At 37.4% G+C, this 19454-nt stretch overlaps 1 protein-coding gene across 3 annotated transcripts in view; it reads right to left on the bottom strand.

Moving 5' to 3' along the window:
• abr (ABR activator of RhoGEF and GTPase) overlaps positions 1 to 19454 on the bottom strand; it is a 382201-nt gene that overhangs the window by 209057 nt on the left and 153690 nt on the right. For 2 of the 3 annotated variants that reach the window (XM_039757041.1, XM_039757042.1), the window contains exon 3: positions 6150 to 6254. In XM_039757041.1, coding sequence (XP_039612975.1) covers positions 6150 to 6254 — 105 coding nt within the window. Of the gene's footprint in view, positions 1 to 6149; positions 6255 to 18003; positions 18258 to 19454 lie in introns of those variants that run through there. The other variant, XM_039757043.1, reaches the window with a different exon arrangement.

The raw sequence follows: 19454 nt of genomic DNA, 5'->3' as shown, positions 1-19454 counted from the left end.
AAGTGTATCATGTCACGAACAAAGGAGATTTCTGAGGACCTCAGAAAAAGAGTTGTTGATGCTCATCAGGCTGGAAAAGGTTACAAAACCATCTCTAAAGAGTTTGGACTCCACCAATCCACAGTCAGACAGATTGTGTACACATGGATTGCATCTTGCCTGAAGAAGGGGCCTGAGTTGCCTCGAAAGCTTGCATATTGTAATCTTTTAAGTTAGCCAATAAAAGGTGTCATTTTGCTTGGCTTTTCTCTACACATGGAGGAAATTCAAGACCATTGTTACCCTCCCCAGGAGTGGTCGACCAACAAAGATCACTCCGAGAGCAAGGCGTGTAATAGTCAGCGAGGTCGCAAAACACCCCAGGGTAACTTCTAAATAACTGAAGGCCTCTCTCACATTGGCTAATGTTCATGTTCATCAGTCTACCATCAGGAGAACACTGAACAACAATGGTGTACATGGCAGGGTTGCAAGTAGAAAGCCAATGCTCTCCAAAAAAACATTGCTGCTCGTCTGCAGTTTACTAAAGATCACATGGACAAACCAGAAGGCTCTTGGAAGAATGTTTTGTGGACAGAAGAGACCAGAAATAGAACTTTGTGGTGTAAATGAAAAGTGTTATGTTTGGAGAAAGGAAAACGCTGCATTCCAGCATAAGAACATTATCCCATCTGTGAAACATGGTGGTGGTGGTATCATGGTTTGGGCCTGTTCTGCTGCATCTGGGCCAAGACAGCTTGCCTTCATTGATGGGACAATGAATTCTGAATTATATCAGAGAATTCTAAAGGAAAATGTCAGGACATCTGTCCATGAACTGAATCTCAAGAGAAGGTGGGTCATGCAGCAAGACAACGACCCTAAGCACACAAGTCGTTCTACCAAAGAATGGTTAAAGAAGAATAAAGTTAATGTTTTGGAATAGCCAAGTCAAAGCCCTGACCTTAATTCAATCGAAATGTTGTGGAAGGACCTGAAGCGAGCAGTTAATGTGAGGAAACCCACCAACATCCTAGAGTTGAAGCTGTTCTGTACGGAGGAATGGGCTAAAATTCCTCCAATCTGGTGTGAAGGAATGATCAAAAGTTACCGGAAATGTTTAGTTGCAGTTATTGCTGCAAAGGGGGGTCACACCAGATACTAAAAGCAAAGGTTCACATATTTTGCCACTCACAAATATGTAATATTCGATCATTTTCCTTAATAAATAAATGACCAAGGTTAATATTTTTGTCTCATTTGTTTAACTGGTATCTCTATATCTCCTTTTAGGACTTGAGTGAAAATCTGATGATGTTTTAGGTCATATTTATGCAGAAATATAGAAAATTCTAAAGGGTTCACAAACTTTCAAGCACAACTGTACATATAGAGCCTTAAATGGCCAAGGTCCAGCTTACTTATCTGAACCTATAATGACATACAAACCAGAACGTACATTAAGATCTCAAGATGCCGGTCTGTTTATGATTCCAAGGATTAATAAAATAACAGTAGGTGGTCTAGCTTTTAGTTACAGGTAACCTGAACTGTGGAATGGTCTGCCTACTACTATAAGATATGCCCCTTTGGTCTCAGCTCTCAAACCCCGGCTGAAGACTCATTACTTCAGTTTAGCATATCCTGACTAGAGCTGCTGATTAACTGTACAGACTGCATCTTTGTTGTTGGTCATTGGCACTAAAATATCAGTCACATGATAGTTATAATTTGTTACTAACCCTCACCTATTCTGTTTCTCTTCTTGGTACTCAAATGTGGCACTTGGTGCCACTGCCCACCTGCCAAGTGGTTTTGCCTGCCTAAGTTAAGTCATCTCTGATGGTGAACCACAGGAATCATCGGGTGGAGGGCTCCTTTCATCGGATTGGCTGGCCCAGCGCTATCCCAGCTGTGGAATGGAATTGGGAGAGGCAGCTTGATGGCTGAGGTCTCCAGGACTCTAAACAAATCCAAATAATATTATGTAATATCTTCAACTGTTAAATTCTGCTCTGTACTTGTAATATTTTTATTTTACTGTTATACTGTATTGAGGATTACTTGTGTTTTGTTCTATGTAGTGTATTGTATTATATTGATCCCCTTCGCTTTGACACCCACTGCACGCCCAACCTACCTGGAAAGGGGTCTCTATTTGAACTCCCTTTCCCAAGGTTTCTTCCATTTTTTCCCCTAGTAGGGTTTTTATTTGGGAGTGTTACCTTGTCTTCTTAGAGAGTCAAGGCTGGGGGGCTGTCAAGAGGCAGGGTCTGTTAAAGCCCATTGCTGCACTTCTTGTATGATTTTGGGCTATACAGAAAATAAATTGTATTGTATCATTGGACTTATCCTTAGACTCTTATATCATGACATTGTATAAGGACATTACTCTTCTACTTGATATTTTTTAAGATCATTTAGATTCATTTGTTTTATTGTTTCTTTGTTACTCATTATTTATTCCTTAAAGTTTAATCTTACTTGTTTCTCTTTTTTTACAACTTTCTCTTTGACATCTTGTAAAGCAATTTGAGCTGCATTGTTTGTATGAAAATGTGCTATATAAATAACTGTTGTTGTTATTTAGCCACATAGTCTCTGTGTGATTTTTGCCCACGGATGCTTGCCTCAGTCGGTGATTCAGCATCCCCACATTTGTCTTCTGGTCACCTTCCCTTATTGCCGTAGACACATTATATGGTGATCCAGCATCCCTATTCTTGCTACCATTGACACTCTAGCGATCTAAAGCATTTTAAGCTCCTGGCCACCACACAAGCTGCTCTGGGGATCTGCTCTGGGGATCACTCAATTTAGTAGTTATCCACAGGATCATCAGCTTCTGCTCTGTCCTTTTCGTTTCTTTCTCTCCTTCCTCTTTCTCTCAAACTCCTTTATATACCTTGTGGGTGCAGGTGCTCTGCCTAATGATGTGCAATTGTCAATGTGGAACAGCTGAGCCATCAGCTAACATCCCCATTGAAAACAGTTTGGCTGCCCAGGCTTGTAGCATCATATATCTGCACCCACCAGCCTAAGGCACACCACCTTTATTCTAAAAACTCTGCACCACCATGGACCCCCAAACTTGCTTCAGCACAGCTCTACATTGATTGCTAGATTTAGGTTTACTACCCTTTGTAGTTCCTTTTAGTCAAGTTGAGTATCTCTAATCTGAAATGCCTGGTTCCAGAAGTATTTTGGATATTTTGTGATTTTGGAATATTTGCATATACATAATGAGATATCTTGGGAACAGCCTTGATCAAGTAGGGAAATGCAGCCAAATCAGCTAAAAGACAACTCATATGTATAACAAATCATATCACTAAGCTGTTAATAAGAAGTATGTTGATGGAACAAACATATTAAACCTCAAATTTGATGAATACTGTATGATGTATAGACTGTATTTTAGTTCCCTTATGCCAACATAAAAAAAAATATCAATACATATATATTACATACACACAGACACATTTATACTCATACTCTGCAATATGGGCACCTAGTGAGAATGAAGCTACTTTTGTTAACCATAAGCTGTGGACATTCAATTAACACACAAGTCCTTTGCAATATTAACTGCCTTGAAGCACTTTTGAAAGCCAGTGTTATCATGTTGCATCACAGGGGACAAAGCTTGTTGGCAGTGTTTTGTTGCTTAGCGGCAAAAAAGGTTCACAGGGTACTCCTCAGTCCCGTCACCCCCATAACCCCTGCATCATTGATCTTGCTTTGATTCGTTTCCTCATAGTGCAAAATGCTTTTGCAATTACCCCACGGAACCAATCAATGTGTATTTGCTTCATGGTGCTCTAGGCTTCACGGGACTCCCCCTATCGTGCTTACAATAAATAAATTTGCTTTGAATCTGTACATAAGTTATAAGTCCACTTTTTAGCATAAGCATATTTAGATGTTCGAATCTAAGTAATGTTTTATTAGAAAGACAAGTTTTGGATTTTGGAATTTCAGATTAGGTTTACTCATCCTGTACGTCAAAGTTTCTCTGCTTCTCATACTTTCCTTCGATTACTGGCCTCAGTTCTGCATATTCCACTAAAACATCAACATTCTTGTTTCCATTATATTGCCCACCAAAAGGACTTCTCTGCTCATAATTGTGAGGTATTCAGATGGAGTTACAGAGCTAGGATTAATATTTACTAAACTAATAGATACCCTTTTCATTTTGATCAATAGGAATAATTCTAGCTCGACTACAGTATAACAATGTCAAAATGATATTTGAACAATATGAAACTATACAGAAATAAATTAATTCAATTACAGAACATATCCAAGATTTTTTCAGAATAAGGAAGTTATTCATCCACACCACCCTTAACTTACACTCTTTAAACTAATTCGACCTAATTGACTCATTTAATCCCTGTAAATTTTTCAGCCTTTATATGTCTCGTTTACTCACTTTTTTCTTAATTTTTCTGAAGTAAGAAAAGAACCTGAATGAAATTAACATTACTAACATACTATATGAAGAATTGTTTGACTAGTCTACTTAACCTAATTTAAGTCATTTGTTGCATTTTTTTGGCACGAAAAATTACATCTTTATTAAATCTCAAAAGTATAATAATGATACAAATAAAAATAGTAATGATGATGTAATAATAGTGATGCGCTAGGTCAACCACATCTCTTTAGCGATAGTGTTGATAGTGGATATGCGGAAATGATTTGCTCTACAATCTGGCATGTAAAGTTTGCATGAGATACAGTTTTGGAAGCTTTCTGCATGTACAGTATATGACGAATGCATTCCAAATGCACTGATCCACCACATGACGAAATATCTTTTTCTATTGTTTCTTTTGTTGCCTCTGCATAACGGGATAGAAAGTCCATTCTTGATCTACATGATCTACGCTGCCAGTCGTGCTATTGTAGTTGACCAGTGGCTATGCAGTGACTATAGCTGTATTATACACAGTGCTAAGACAAACATCTTTCTTGTGTTTCCATTTCAGCGCAAGGACTTTACCAAAGTCTTTAGGCATGCCACGACAGTTGGGACACACTGTTTCATATGCATCAGTCTTTCTTTGCAGCAAGATGTCTAATATCTCTGGCGAAGTATAAAAATTGTCCACGGTTACACAGTAACCTTGATCCAGCAAAGCATCTGTCAAAGTTCGCACCAATGACGTAGGAACGCCATACTTATTTTATTTCGAATCAAACATTGTCCCTTTCCCTGGATACAGAACCGATTTCCAAATGTGTCTCATTTTAGATTCGCAAAAGATCATAAAACTTTATGCCATATCTTGGTCTTTTTGATGTGATATACTATATCCATGACAGTCTGCCCTTATAAGCCATGAGACTTTCATCAATGCTGACATCACCGTCCGGAATATAAATGCTCCAAAATTTTGCTACAATGGCTTTGTATATCTCCCAACTTCTCTTCAGTTTGGGTACTGGATGGGTATTCTCATCAAAGTCTTCATTGTTGTTAAAGTGCAGATATTTCATAATTAGTGAAAACCTACACTCAGAAGTAATTTCTCCAAAGAACGGCAGCACTGACAACAGTTTCATAGCCCACATGATTTTTGGTTCTAATGTGCAAGACACATCTGTACAGTTGCTCAAGTGACACTCGGGACTAATGCTTTTAGGACAGTTTTTGCAGCCCGAGTAATGCTCAAGTCTAATGCTAAGGAGATAAAAAAAAAAATCAAACCATTTTTGAACTTGCACAATCTAAATTAAGGCTAGAAAATGAACAACAGCATCTGGTTTAGGAAAGATCAAGGACCCAAGCATTTGAGGGCAGACTCTCACACACAGTACACTACTCATACTGAGGAAATTGAAAGTTGCCAATTACCTTAAGAAGCTTGTGTTGGGATTCATGAAGAATATATGAGTGCTATGGGAAAAACACATACAGACACTGGGAAACGGGCTTCAATCTTAACTTGATCTTTTCCAAGCATGCAGCAGCAGGACTAATATCTGCAGCATTATGGTACTGCATTTTCATTGTAAATTAAAAACTGAAAGAAAACAGCATCACTGAGATCCAATTTCCTTTGAGACATTCCAAAAATGAAAAATCACAAACACAATTTTGTATTTTTCATATAAAATAATGCTATAATCAACCATTGCTAGAAAAAAGCATAACCTACCAGCAGCAAGGCTTCCAGTTGGTTAATGTAAATTTCTTCACTTGCTAGAACTCCAGACAGAACCATTTTTCTCATCTCCAGGCCCTTTTCTGCATCTGTACCCAACTGAAAAACATAAAGCAAGCAAAATTAAATATCAGTGTCTCTGCTCAATCAAAGTTTATTATGCTTACCATTGCATTACAGAGGGTTTATAAAGAAAGTGTCTTGCATTCAGGAATATAGCAAACCCTCAGACTTTTATACATGTTGGAAGAATATAAGACAATGTAGGACTCACATTTTACAGACAACCTCCCAAACAAATATAAACCATTGCTTTGATGATTCTTAAAGTTGTGGCATTAAAGTAAAATTGACTTGATACTAGCCTCTTAACGCGCACACGTGCCGGTCCCGGGACATAACAGCGTTTTAAAAACGTTACAGTAATGTGTGCATGCCCATCTGCCATGCATCTCGACACCCTACCCATCAAATGAAACTTCAAAGTCTCGTCTTTCCGATGATATAAATCATTTTGACACACAACAACCACAGCACTGACACTAAAGCCTTTTTTACAGAGAAGTACATACTTTTAAGAGTTGACTGTGCCTACCTTTGAAGACCCCCTGCAAGTCAAACATCAATATTTCCGAGCAGTATTGATCCCATTGTGTCCGTAAGGCTCCAGCGAATATAATCCAGTAAAACGATTTAGGTCCAAAACACACGATATATTCTCAAAGGGACAAAAACTCCAGAAAACGTTTCATAACTTGAGACCACCTACGTAATTTTTGTTCACTTATATTGCTCATATTAGACGTAATTTGTTTCTGTCGGCAATAACCATGCTACCGCATGAAACACGGAAGTGTTAGCTTCCGAAAGACACCTAAGTTGGCCAGTTACGACGAGTCTGGGGTTGACTGGCACCTCGTATAGCCAACCAGTGTCACAGAAAGCTTTGAGTATGACGTATAGCTCTGAACTCTGGTAGAATCTACCAGTTTGATTGGACACTGTGACTGACACTCAAAACTTACAGCCAATGAGCAGCCGAGCATTTTGATATGTAACTTGCCATACTAACTTGTAAACAAAACGATCGGAGCTGCGTGAAGGTGGCATTTGTGCCAGTCTGCAGAGTTGGTGCGTGGTTGTTTATTGCGATTTCGCCAAGTTTTTTCGCATTTAAATATGAATAAAAGTAGAAGTTTAAACGTAAATAAACGCTCGATTAAATAATAGATGCATGTACACATTGCGAAAGTATTCAACCGGCACAGGGGACATGTAATGGCGGAGAGCGACGTGCCACGCCCTTGTGCTTTCTGCTTGCTAGTGATTGCTGCCATCAAGTGGCACATGGAAAACGCTGAGCTGTGTTGTAACAGTTTGTAAAAGAAATATATATAGTTTGTGTACATTTTATAAAAAAAAAAAGTAAAAAATAAAAAATATAAATATATTTTTGGCCCATAACTTAGTATTGACTATTTTTACATAGAAATGTGTATTTTTTATTGTTTTTATTATGGAACATGAATGTCCATAACTAATAGAGTGACACTGTGTGTAGATATAGATTCCTTTAGGTGTAAACTTTCAGTAGAGCCCTCATTGATATCTGTGGGTTGAAGCATTCAAAAGTTATTACACTTTTTCCATATGTTCCAAAATGTGGATAATGGTCCCTCTAAAAAGCCCCTGGGCATGCCCACATAAAAACTGGTGTAAAAAATGTCATTTTTACAGGTATTCTTTTCAAATTTGAAATTTGAGTAGTCAACAAGTTATTCTGTTGGTACATAGTGTGTTTCTGTCCCCACCTACCTACTGCAGCTTTATTTTCCTTTATTTTCATAAAAAAACTTAGGCGAGAACAAAAAAATTAGTTTTTTTTGTGAGTTCTAATGTGCATAACTTTTGATCAGTCACACCTACAGTGATTCTGACTACTAAGGGTGAAACTAGAGAATGTTACCTTTACAAAGAGGCCAAACATGTGTTTATACTCCAGATAGTTCAATAACAGCAATGATTCTAATTTGGAGAGGTCGAATTACAAGCGATTTAGCAAAAATGACCCCGAATGATAAGGGGATGTCTACAGTATTTATTGTATGCCCAGTTAATACTTTGGGAGTACATGGGTGGGTGGATACATGGAAAACATTTGGGGTGCCAGCTGTCAAGCACAAGCACTTAGGAGACATCGGAACATCTAACAATTTTTAACCGAAGTAATCTAATTCACGTTCAAAACCTAGCCAGAGAAACACTAAGCAAAAGAAGAGCACTACTGTAATTATGGTTAGAGTCCCAGTGATTCGCGAGTCACACTAGGGTGGACACCCACACTCACTCATATAAAGACAATTTAAGGTAGGCATTTAATTGGATTTGAGAGGAAAATCTGAAATATCACAGGAAAAAAACAAAAAAAAAAAAAGAGAGGAGAACAAGCAGACCACAAAGATAGTGACCATCCCTAGTTTCAAAGTTTTCCTTTCAGCTCAAATAAATAGACCTGCAAGAATTTGGGAGAGTGTCTTACAGGTGCATGACCACAATACAAAGAAGTAGAATATGCCAACATTGTTAAAAGAATTATATAATAATTTCATTATTCACATTACAAATTATAATGAAAATTCGCATGTAAAGCCTAATCAAATCCCATTAACAGCTGAAGTATGACCTGATATCTTCTTCACCAAATATTTGAAAACCACTCCTGAGAACAATGACCTGTTCCAGCTAAACTGGTTCAAAAAGTACAAAAATAACTTTTTATACCATGTACTAAAATATATTACACAATTTTATTAATCTCATACACAAACAGGAAAGCTAATTGTCCTTTTTGGTAAGAACTGCCTTCTCTGATTACATGTTCTCAAAACAAGCAGCATGCTCAGGATGCAAAACAGTTTATTTAAGATACAAAATGAGTTAAACAAAGAGTCAATTATGCTCCTGACCTTCTGCTAAATGTATCCCACCTTATTATGGTAAGGCTGACCCATACACAGTTATTTTGGACTACTACTGAAAAGCTCTTCGTTTTTGATAACAGCCCTTTTATGACCTACTTTATGTGGAGCTGTATACAAATTATACCTGGAGAATGTTGCTTTCGGTTTTACTTCATCAATGATTAAAGCCAAATTATATTATTATTATTATTGCAATTTTCTAAGATAGCGGAAAAAATAAAAAAAAAATCATCTGAAACCTTTAGATTCTCAGACAAAGGAAACCAAATGGAATAATATGAAATAAAATTTTAAGCTGTTTAGTTAAATATCTTAAGGAAAGAAAAAATGGTACGGGAAGAAAACGTCAAAGAACCAGCCATAAACAGAGGAAAGATCATGGAACAAGTAAAGATCCTGGAAAGACACAGAAAAAATATAATCAATAGGTCAAGACCCCAACACCGTAAGGTATAATGGGAAAAGATAAAGTAAGCAAATAAGTTAATAAACACATTCTTCCAATATACTTTACCATACAGGGGAAAAATGTAGCCCAAATACTTTAAATTTTAAAAGGTACAATCAAGAGAAGAGCATAAAAAATTTTCAAAACGACTAAAATTTCCCCTAAGGACAGTCAACTTCGCTATAAATATAAAAAGAAAAAATATGACATAACTGTGAATCTGTGCACAACAAGGCACCATCTAAAATAGTTTGCAGGAAAGAGGAATACCTCAGATCAAATTACAGTACTTCTAAAACAAAAAAACTTCCAAAGCTTAAAGGGAGAAAAAATAATTTAGAGAATTATAAAATAATTTCCCATATACACTAGAAAATTTGACTTAATGCAGAAGTGGCTAAAAGAAAAGCCTTTTTAAAATGAAAAACTTGCAAATAATTTGAGAGGGAACCAAACAGCTAAAGATAGCATGAAATATTAACCTATTCTACAAAGCCCTGGGACTCTATTACCAGAAACACAAGGTGTTAAGAATTTGTTTCACTAAAAAACAAAAATACATAAACATTTGAGCACTCAACTACAATATAAACATACCAGGGACTGTGTGTGCGAATAATGATGCTAATCTAATCTAAATGGTGGCTTCACTCAGATCTGCTGTTGTATTATATGAATCAGCTCAGTAGTGTTGAGGCACAAAGTGTTTTTTATCCAGGACATACTGTATTAAGATGCAATTTAAGTCTGCTTGATTTTGAACACGGCTCATTAAATGAAGGATTACACCTGATGCAATATAGGAGATATTGTTTTAATTTCAATCTTTATGCAAAATAAAGGTGCTCAACTATGTAACTATCATTTAATACAGATACACTTTTAATATAAGCATACTGCTAGTTTACAGGTGACATTTAAACAGAGGGTACAAAATTAAATTTGCTAACTGGATTCAACACGAGTGATATCATTGTTTACTAAATTCCACATGCTTAATTAATGTCCATTGCATTATATGCATCTGACGTAAGCCTTTAAATATCTAGACTGGCAGCAGCTACCATAGTGCCTCACACAGTCAGGAAATATGAATACTTTAGCATCTTACAATGCAAGTAATGGCTCCCATTACAATATAAATGCACACACACTAGTGACACACCAAATCGTAAGATTCTAAATAAGTCCAAGATCTTCAAATTAAATTGTGACATGTTTCAAGCAGGGTTTCTGAAACATACTTTGAATATCACACTTTCCAATTAATACAGTGATATAGCTGCCTCATCAGACTGATATGTGTGGAGGAATGGGTGTAGATGGGATAGAGCTGGAGATTTTCATTTTCATTCTACTATCAGCCGAAAACGGCAATATAATTTTCTCATTGTAATTTACTTTTAAATGTTTGCCCTAGTGCAGTACTGCACATCCAAATTGAGATATCATGTGGCAGTCTTTGCAAATTAAATTAATAAAACCATGAGTGATTTGCATGTTGGTTGGTTGAGTGTCTTATTGCATGGTTTGCATGGATTTTGGCTTTCTTGCTTGAATTTCTATAGGGTTGCATAAGCCAACTCACATTTTCATCTGCACCAGAGGGGATGCTGCTGAGAGGGTAAGCAGCTTTTAAATTTTTGTGAACAACAATAATGAACTGAAATGGATACAATACATGTTGGTTATTGTTAAAAAGGCTCACTAGCACATTTACTTCCTTAGACATATGAAGAAAGCTTGCATTCCTCCATCTGTTTATGTCTACAGGTGCACAGTGGAATCCTTCAAATCCCAGTGCCACCACTCTTAGTCTCAACATCACAGAGTACTGGAGAGGGAGAAGAAGACAGTACAGAAAATTACTGGCAACCAGCTGCCTTCTGGTCAGGGCATTGATGTCTCAGAAAGGTAAAAAGGATTGTTTAAGAACTCATCCATCCTACACAGTGGCTTTCTCACTCCTTCCTTCTGGCAAATTATACAAGACCTTTAGGACTTGCACTACTAGATTCAGGGTAAGCTTCTAATCTCGGCTTCTATCTATGCTAGTATAACATAAGGGCCACAGGGAAGCTGGAGCCTAATCTATATACTGTATATAAAAACCAAATATCACTGATTCACTCATCACGAAATCTCCTGAACCATGAGGACTTTGTACTTGAAATTTGGAATGTAGGTTACCCTTGACCCATAGGTGCATGCTAAGAAACGGTTTTTAAAATTTTGTGGTCCAAGCACGAAATTTCTTATAGTTTTTTAGACCTGTTTGTATGTCTGTCTGCTTTTCACGAGAGAACTACTTAACAGATTTAGATCGAGTTTTTTTCTATAATTTGCTTGAACATTCTGTTGATTTTGTGACTTTCTCATGATGATAAGTATTATAGTTCACTTGCTGTACCGATTTATTAGCGCAAATTCAAGAGAGACTCATTGGGCTGTGGGGATGGGGGCGGGGCCCTCCTCACTCACACGTCTGCCTCGGGGCGTAACCTTAACTCCACTTAGTTAGTGAACGAGAGAACTACTTAATGGATTTAGATCTCTTTTTTCTATAATTTGCTTGAACATTCTGGTTGATTTTGCGACTTCTCTGATTTTGCTAAGAATCATAGTTCGCTTGCAGGGGCGATATAATCAAGGCTGCGGGCCGAGGGGAGGGGGAACAGTGACATCAGGAGTAGAGAGCTGGGCGGGGCCCTCCTCACTATCCTGTTTCACTAATACGCAGGCAAACCTGTGGGGGATGGCTAGTATACAATATGTGCTAGTAAGAAAAAATATACAATAATATTTGTTAGTATTGTATTATTATCAACTAATCAGAAAAGACATGCAAGTAAAGATTCATTGAACTGCGTGCACATGACATCAAAAGGGAATTCGACTTTGAACTTGCCGCTTTCTTTGCTTGCTCCCAGAGAAGATCAGATTGCAAAAATAAACCTTAATAATTTATGAATATCTTAAGACAGATGAAGATGTATAATGCTAATTAACAGTGCATTGTTTATAAATTTTAAATAAGTGGCTACAATACAAGAGTGAATAGTTTTTTTTGGTGCTTCTCCGTTTTAACCTATATACTGTATCTGTTTGAATTGGTTCAAACTCTTAAGAATGGAAAACATAAAATTAAGTCCAAAGTTTACACAATAACTGAGGGTAAAATACAATTTACTTTTATTTATGTGGTTGGGTGTGTCTTTTCTATTAAGATAAACTGAGATGATGCAGTAGGTGTGGGATGGAGCTAACTTGGTAACCTTTATGATGTCATTTGACTCCCACAACAAGTGGTGCTGGTCATTTGCGTTTCAGTTATAAAAGGGCTTTAAGAGCAACTTAAGAATATTTTTGAAGTGTGATTTAACCAAGTGCAGCAAATAAAACTCTAATTGATTTTTTTCCCTCAGGTACCCACATACTACTCACAAAATCAAGAAGAAAAACTAAAACAATTTAAGACACCTTTTGTGATTCCATCCATTGTATGACTTTTCTGTACAAAAGGAATGCGAGCAGAAGCTAGTTCTGGCACCATATATATGTTTCTGTAATTTACAGATCAGTAGAAGTGTTCTTAATAAACATAATGTCCTTTATTGAAAAATCAATGGAACTGCTAAAATTACACACAAAGGCAAAAAAATACTGAAAAAATAACACAATTTTCAGGGTCTATAGCTGGTCAGACTATGTTTACATGCTCTTTGTACATTACATTAAATGTTGGGTCTTCTCTCCTTCATCTCTGACAATCTTCACTTGTTTATGGGATCCAATATGACTGCCATGAACAAATAATATAGTGGTTGATCTGGTTAAGCAAATGTATGCATATGTTGTGGCAAACAACCCACCTACCCTGCTGCCATTCCCAAAAGGAGGCCTAGTAGCACGTGATAGTTAAGGCCGTTTCAGGTTTACTTAGAAAGTTAGACTCTGAAATTTGGTTATTTTAAAAAATTTGGCTTTTTGCTAATGACTTAGTACATGCAGGCAGGTACTCATGTATGACTGTATTGTCTTCACATTGCTCTTTCATCCAGCTTACTCTTTTCATACCAGCTGCTATTTACTTTGTCTCACTAGAACTACCTTAATCAAATTGACTCAACAGCATGTTGGACTCTCACAATAGCTTATCTTTAATTTTTTCCTTTTTCCTGAATTAAGAAAGCAAGCACCTTCCTAAAACATGTTTTACTCCAAGACAAACCTCAGCCCTTCTAATTTGCTATGATTTAAAACAATGGCAATAAAAAATACAAACGAACAAGGTGAAAACTTCAGAGCTATGCTTAAAGAAAAACTGATTTCTAACCAGCCCATCTGCTAAGGCTTCATATGACCAGATACTTAATAATTATATGTTTTATGTTAGAAATAAATATTTCTTCAAGTATACTCAAATGTGGGTTAAGAAGTTTGGGGGTTTCTGTATTAAGTATCTGACATTAGCAAAAATAAAATTATTCATTTTCACAATATTTATTTATTAAATTGTATAAGGGGGCATTGTTTTGGTATCAGTATCATTGTTGCATAAAGTATATAACATTCATATCTGAGTAAAAATAGAAATAGTAAGTATATGTTTTAAAAATATTTGACATTAGAAGTTTTTAAGTATCAAAAGTACAAGTAAATGTAGAGTTTTCCTCCATTTTATGCATAGTCAAAAAACGTTCTTACAGACTTAAAACAATTCAGGGTACCTTCTTTTTCACCCACCACACGACAAACAAACTCAGAATCCCAGATTAGGACCTGAGGGCAGCCATGCAATGGGTGACACCTCACACTACACTAGTTCAAATGGAGTGGAACAGTGGGAGGTTTTTTTAAAGTGGCTGAAGTGAAAATTCTGCCACCAACCCCCAGGTTTTTCCCTGCAGGTTGGAGGGCCTACATACAGACATGCAGATGCAGATTAAGGTCATACATATGACAGAGTAATCGCAGGTTAAGTGCCTTGCGCAAGGGCCCAACAGAACAGAGTCCCTTTTGGCATTTACGGGATTCGAACTGGCAACCTCCCAATTGCCAGTCCAGATCCCTAGCCTCAGAGCCACAACTCCGCAACTGTCTGGTAGAACATCTGCAGCATCTTATTGTTTATAGTTTAATAATATTAGTCATCACACTAAACCCTAATAAGGCATTACCCTTCATTAAATAATGTTTAATAATGCTCTTTACCTAGACTTTATCACTGCTAATTTCACATTCAACAGAACATCATTTTGGTATTTCTTAGGGCATTTCCAATTGTTCCAATTGTCTGAAACAACATAATGCTGTGCACATACTTAACTACCCAAAAAAAAATAAATAAAACGCCAAAAAAAAAAAAGCTTCTGCAACAGTAAAGATATGTCATGTGGTTTGCTCACTGAAAAGGTCACAATGTCAGAAAGACAAAAAAGGAAGGAAATGGGTCTACCTAACCTGAACTTTTCCCACCACAAACTTATCGATGCCTAAATGTTTTGTTAAAGTAATCCCCATTAATATTTACTTTATTGGGCAACACGAAGACAATACTGTTTTGTAGTGAACATCTTGTGTCATTAATGTGTTATATATTCAATTTCATTTCCCACCAATAGACAAAAGGAACAAAAGACAGAAGAAGAAAAAGACTATTCACACCCAGATGCAGTCATGGCAGGGACTTGGGCTCCTAGGTTTAAAACTTTTGCCCTCAGCATTACACAAAAGCCCTGAAATAAGCCCACCAGTAACAAAACTTTCTGGGTATTGTAACATGGTTTCTTAAAAAACTTGAATAGACCACATAAGGACTGTGACACATATCTGTCATTGATGGTGGTTATTCATGTCTACCATAGAACATCTGAAATGTCAAGACCAAATTACATTTGTGGAATTAGTAAATTCAATTAACATTCTACCTCCGTGAGGATAAAGGAGTTAGCATAACTGGCAGCATAATAAAGAAGATAAATAACTGGCAAGGACAGCAGTAGAGGCCACATGCAATACACCATTAAGATCTATTATGGGCTGGAAGAAAACCAACAGGTCTTAGTTAGGTTTATGGATACCTGATGTGTTTTTACAGAGCTGAAGTTTGAACGGAAAACTTTGAAATGAATATACAAAAAATACAGGAAGTCACACTGAAAACTGCAAACTTTGTTTAGAAGGAAATACCAAAATTTCAATTACTGAGATACAAATAGAGATTTCATGGACTGAATATAATTCTATTAACTTCCATTTTGTTTACTTAGGTGTTTTTAATGGTACATGAGAAAGTACTCATTTTGCAAATGCATTCAGAGCCAACCAAAGTTTTTCATCCTGAAACACGTATGATAAATGTGTCAGTAAGAAAATTGATAAAACAAGGCAGTCTATCAATATTCAAATATATGTATAGTCTAACTTAAAAGCTGAACCACTTTAACACATACTATAATATCATGAGTGTGCATAATCAAGTTGTACTGTTCTCTGACTGTTTTAGTGGAAGTGGTTTTATACTTGGAGAAACATGTGCAACAACAACCTTTAGGGTCCTGCAATTTTTCAAAGAGAACAAAAACCATTGCACATGCATGATTAAAAGCCATACCAACATGTTTACCCTTCTTCATTTACAGAATGGCAAAGATAACTATGGCTCTTTGAATACTGAGAACATAATAGTGAATAGTGTGTCAAGTTATTAAATTCCTTAAGTGGGATAAGCCGGTTTAGAAATTTATAGATGAATGGAATAAATTAAACTGCTGCACCAATAATGTCATTTCTGCTTTTTATGAAACAGATTGCCTCATGGGTTAGGAGCCAAAGTACTGTAAATATACCTGAGTCTCTGAACACACTGTAAAATCAGTGGTAAATGGAAGACATATTGTTAACCACTCCTGCGCAGCTTGTATTCATTTTTTAAAACGACAAATTAAATCCCATTTCTCAAAAATGCAATATGGAAAAACAAAAATCATTTCATTTGAGGTTTATAAGTTTGCTTTTCTGTAATTCAGTCAACAATCTTTGCAGGATAACAGCAAGTCAAACAGCAATTTCGACATAAATATGAAAACACAGACAAAAAATGACCAGTATTAAAAGGTTTATTTCAGAGACTCAGGTATATTTTAAAGTACTTTGGCTACCAACCCATAAGGCAGTCTGCAGTCCGTTTCTCAAGCTGTGGTCTTGGCTTTGACCTCACCCTTTCCGTTACAAATGTATGTGTGTGTCTGTGTGTGTTTTTAATCTACAATAGGGTTGGTTAATGTGATAAGTATGCACAGTAGTAGTTCACTGCAATGGTCTTACAGATCTGAATAAACCATTCTTTCTTTCAAGGCTGGTTATAAAGTAGGGCCACAAAATGGCAAAACCTCCAAATAAAAATTAAGGCATGGACTCACAAGAATTTAGAACAGTTCGCAGCACAGGTGCATACATGAAGTTGCCTTTCAGAAGGTGTGTAATCCATGAATAAAAGGAAAGTGAAAATTTCCAAACTTGGACTTTTCATAAACCAGAAAGGTCAGTGCCACAAGAACAGATGGCAGGAAGCACAGACAAATTCATAATCTTAGCAGTATATAATTGTTATAATAATAACTATAATAATAATAATAATATCAACTATTTTCTAATCAAAAGCAACAAAAGTGATGCTTCATTCACAACTAAAGATAAACTAAAACGTGATACTTGGTTGGGGGCACAAAGCAAAATTAACTGTTCTATATGACATCTGTAAAAGGTCTATGTCAAAAGACAATAGGCTGGGGTTCATTATATTTCCAACTGTTCCACTAATAGTTTTCAGCTTCTTATTCTTTAGTAAACTGATAAAACGGCAAACACATTTTGATTTGATTTCAATTGTTCCAATGAGGGGCGTGTTAGTTTGTGTTTGTGGGATTACTTGTCAATGGGTTAACCCCACACGTTCTGGAGTTGCGTCCTGCCTTGCGCCATATACTCCTGGGACAGGCTCCGGCCCATGAACTCAGTTATGTGGAAGTGATCGCGAACAGATGAATGGACAGAAGGTGCTAAGATTGCTCTCCAGCATGCATCATTTATTATATGCCCTGCCTACTCCAATGCGTGCAGATGTCCCCGTCTTTAGATTTTTTACTGCACGATCCCAGCGTTTCGGAGAGGCACACTTGTTACCTCGACACACGTGCAAGGACAGTATAGAGAAATATACGGGACCGAAAATGTTTCACGTGTATACAAAATTCTGCATGTGTAAAAATTACCTTTCACACATTAAATTATTACAGCCTCGTTCTTACACAATAAAAAATGGGCATTAACAACTTAAGTTATCAGGAAATAGGGAGAACAGCGATCAATTCATCTACTGCCGTGAAACAAACAGCGCCTCTTTCTCATTGCCCACCTTGAAACTCCGTAGCCCCCGGTCGGGAGTCAGGGGACTCTCCAGTTCCAGCTCTCCCGAATAGAAGACATCTTCATCCTCAAGCACCTTATCCAAAAATCCTATAACTTCGTCCTCCTCCTCCATGGTCAGCGCGCTCCTTTTAGCATGTGAGCAGCCGCAGAGAACAAGCCACCCCCGCCTTGCTCTTCCATAAGCCACACGAGCTCAACTTGGGCTTCTTCCCTTCCGACAGGTTGAGGCACAAGTCAGCGGCAGCGCCTCAGACAGCTCCACCTACCCACTTCGTGGGTGTGCCGCCTTCGCCCCCTCGATTGGAGTAGCTCTCGTTTGTTGATAGAACCGCCAGATACGAAAGCTGCAGACTCAGACGCCGCTTCCTCCTATCTTTTCCTCTTTCGGGTTTAAGTGTCGACAGCCTATCGAGTTAACCCTTCGTACGTCGCAAAAGTATAAACGGCGACTGCTGTTGCTGATGCTCCTCCTGCCTCTCTGCTTGCCAACTTGGATCGCAAACCACAACAGGATCTGCATAAAGCCATCTTCCAATACGCCCATGACTTAAAGTCCTTGAATCGCTGAGCAGCATCTATTATTGTAGAATTTCCCATGTTTCGTCGAATGTTTGAAATTTTGAAACTTGAATCATTTTAAGATCACCTCATGTAGTCAGGACGGTAGCATCTAGTAGGAAGCATTGAACGCACCCTGACCATAATGTTACCAACAGGTGTACCAGCATGGATCATCCACATTTAATTTGTCCAAGTTTTTAAGTTACCTTGCATATTCCAAATCCATAAAGTAACCTGCTCAAATCCACTTTATTCAGTTTAGGGGTGTACTGCCTTTAACAGCAGTGACAGTTATAAGTTAGAATCCAGTCTTGTGGGGCTAACTAAGAGATGACAAATAACTTGCTATACAAGTGTTTGGGATGTGGATGGAGAACAGACACACAGAGATGGGGGAAAACTGAAAAGAGGCAGCAAGTGGATCCAGAATCCAAAAGGAATATGCACACTGGATCCATACTGCATCCACAGTGCTACCCCACAGTGCCATCTGCCACATCCCAATCATGACTTTATTAATAATTTACTGCATCGTCCTGATCCAGCAAACTGCATTTGTGCTGATCTTGACCAGATGCAGTCTGCACAGGCTCCATTTTTCAGTGAGTTTGTAATAAAAAAGTGAGTTCCAAAAAAAAAAAGGATGATTTGAGTGTACGATTTAGCTATTTGGGGGCAGAATGGGCATCACATGAGCAAATAAATAAAAACACCATTAAAGTAACCCAATCCTAATTAAGAATCTGCCAATGGCAAGAAATCGCTCAGGGCCCCATCCCTCTCTCTTATATATCCTCCGAAAGCACAGTTTACTTTTAGGGAGGTCCACAGTTCACAACCAGCCCTTCTGTGTGAGGATTTAAAACGGAACAGGGC

This window comes from Polypterus senegalus, chromosome 6, assembly GCF_016835505.1.
Source record: "Polypterus senegalus isolate Bchr_013 chromosome 6, ASM1683550v1, whole genome shotgun sequence".
NCBI classification, from domain to species: domain Eukaryota; kingdom Metazoa; phylum Chordata; class Cladistia; order Polypteriformes; family Polypteridae; genus Polypterus; species Polypterus senegalus.
The sequence above is the reverse complement of the archived record's forward strand: the minus strand, read 5'-3'. Positions and strand labels throughout refer to the sequence as shown.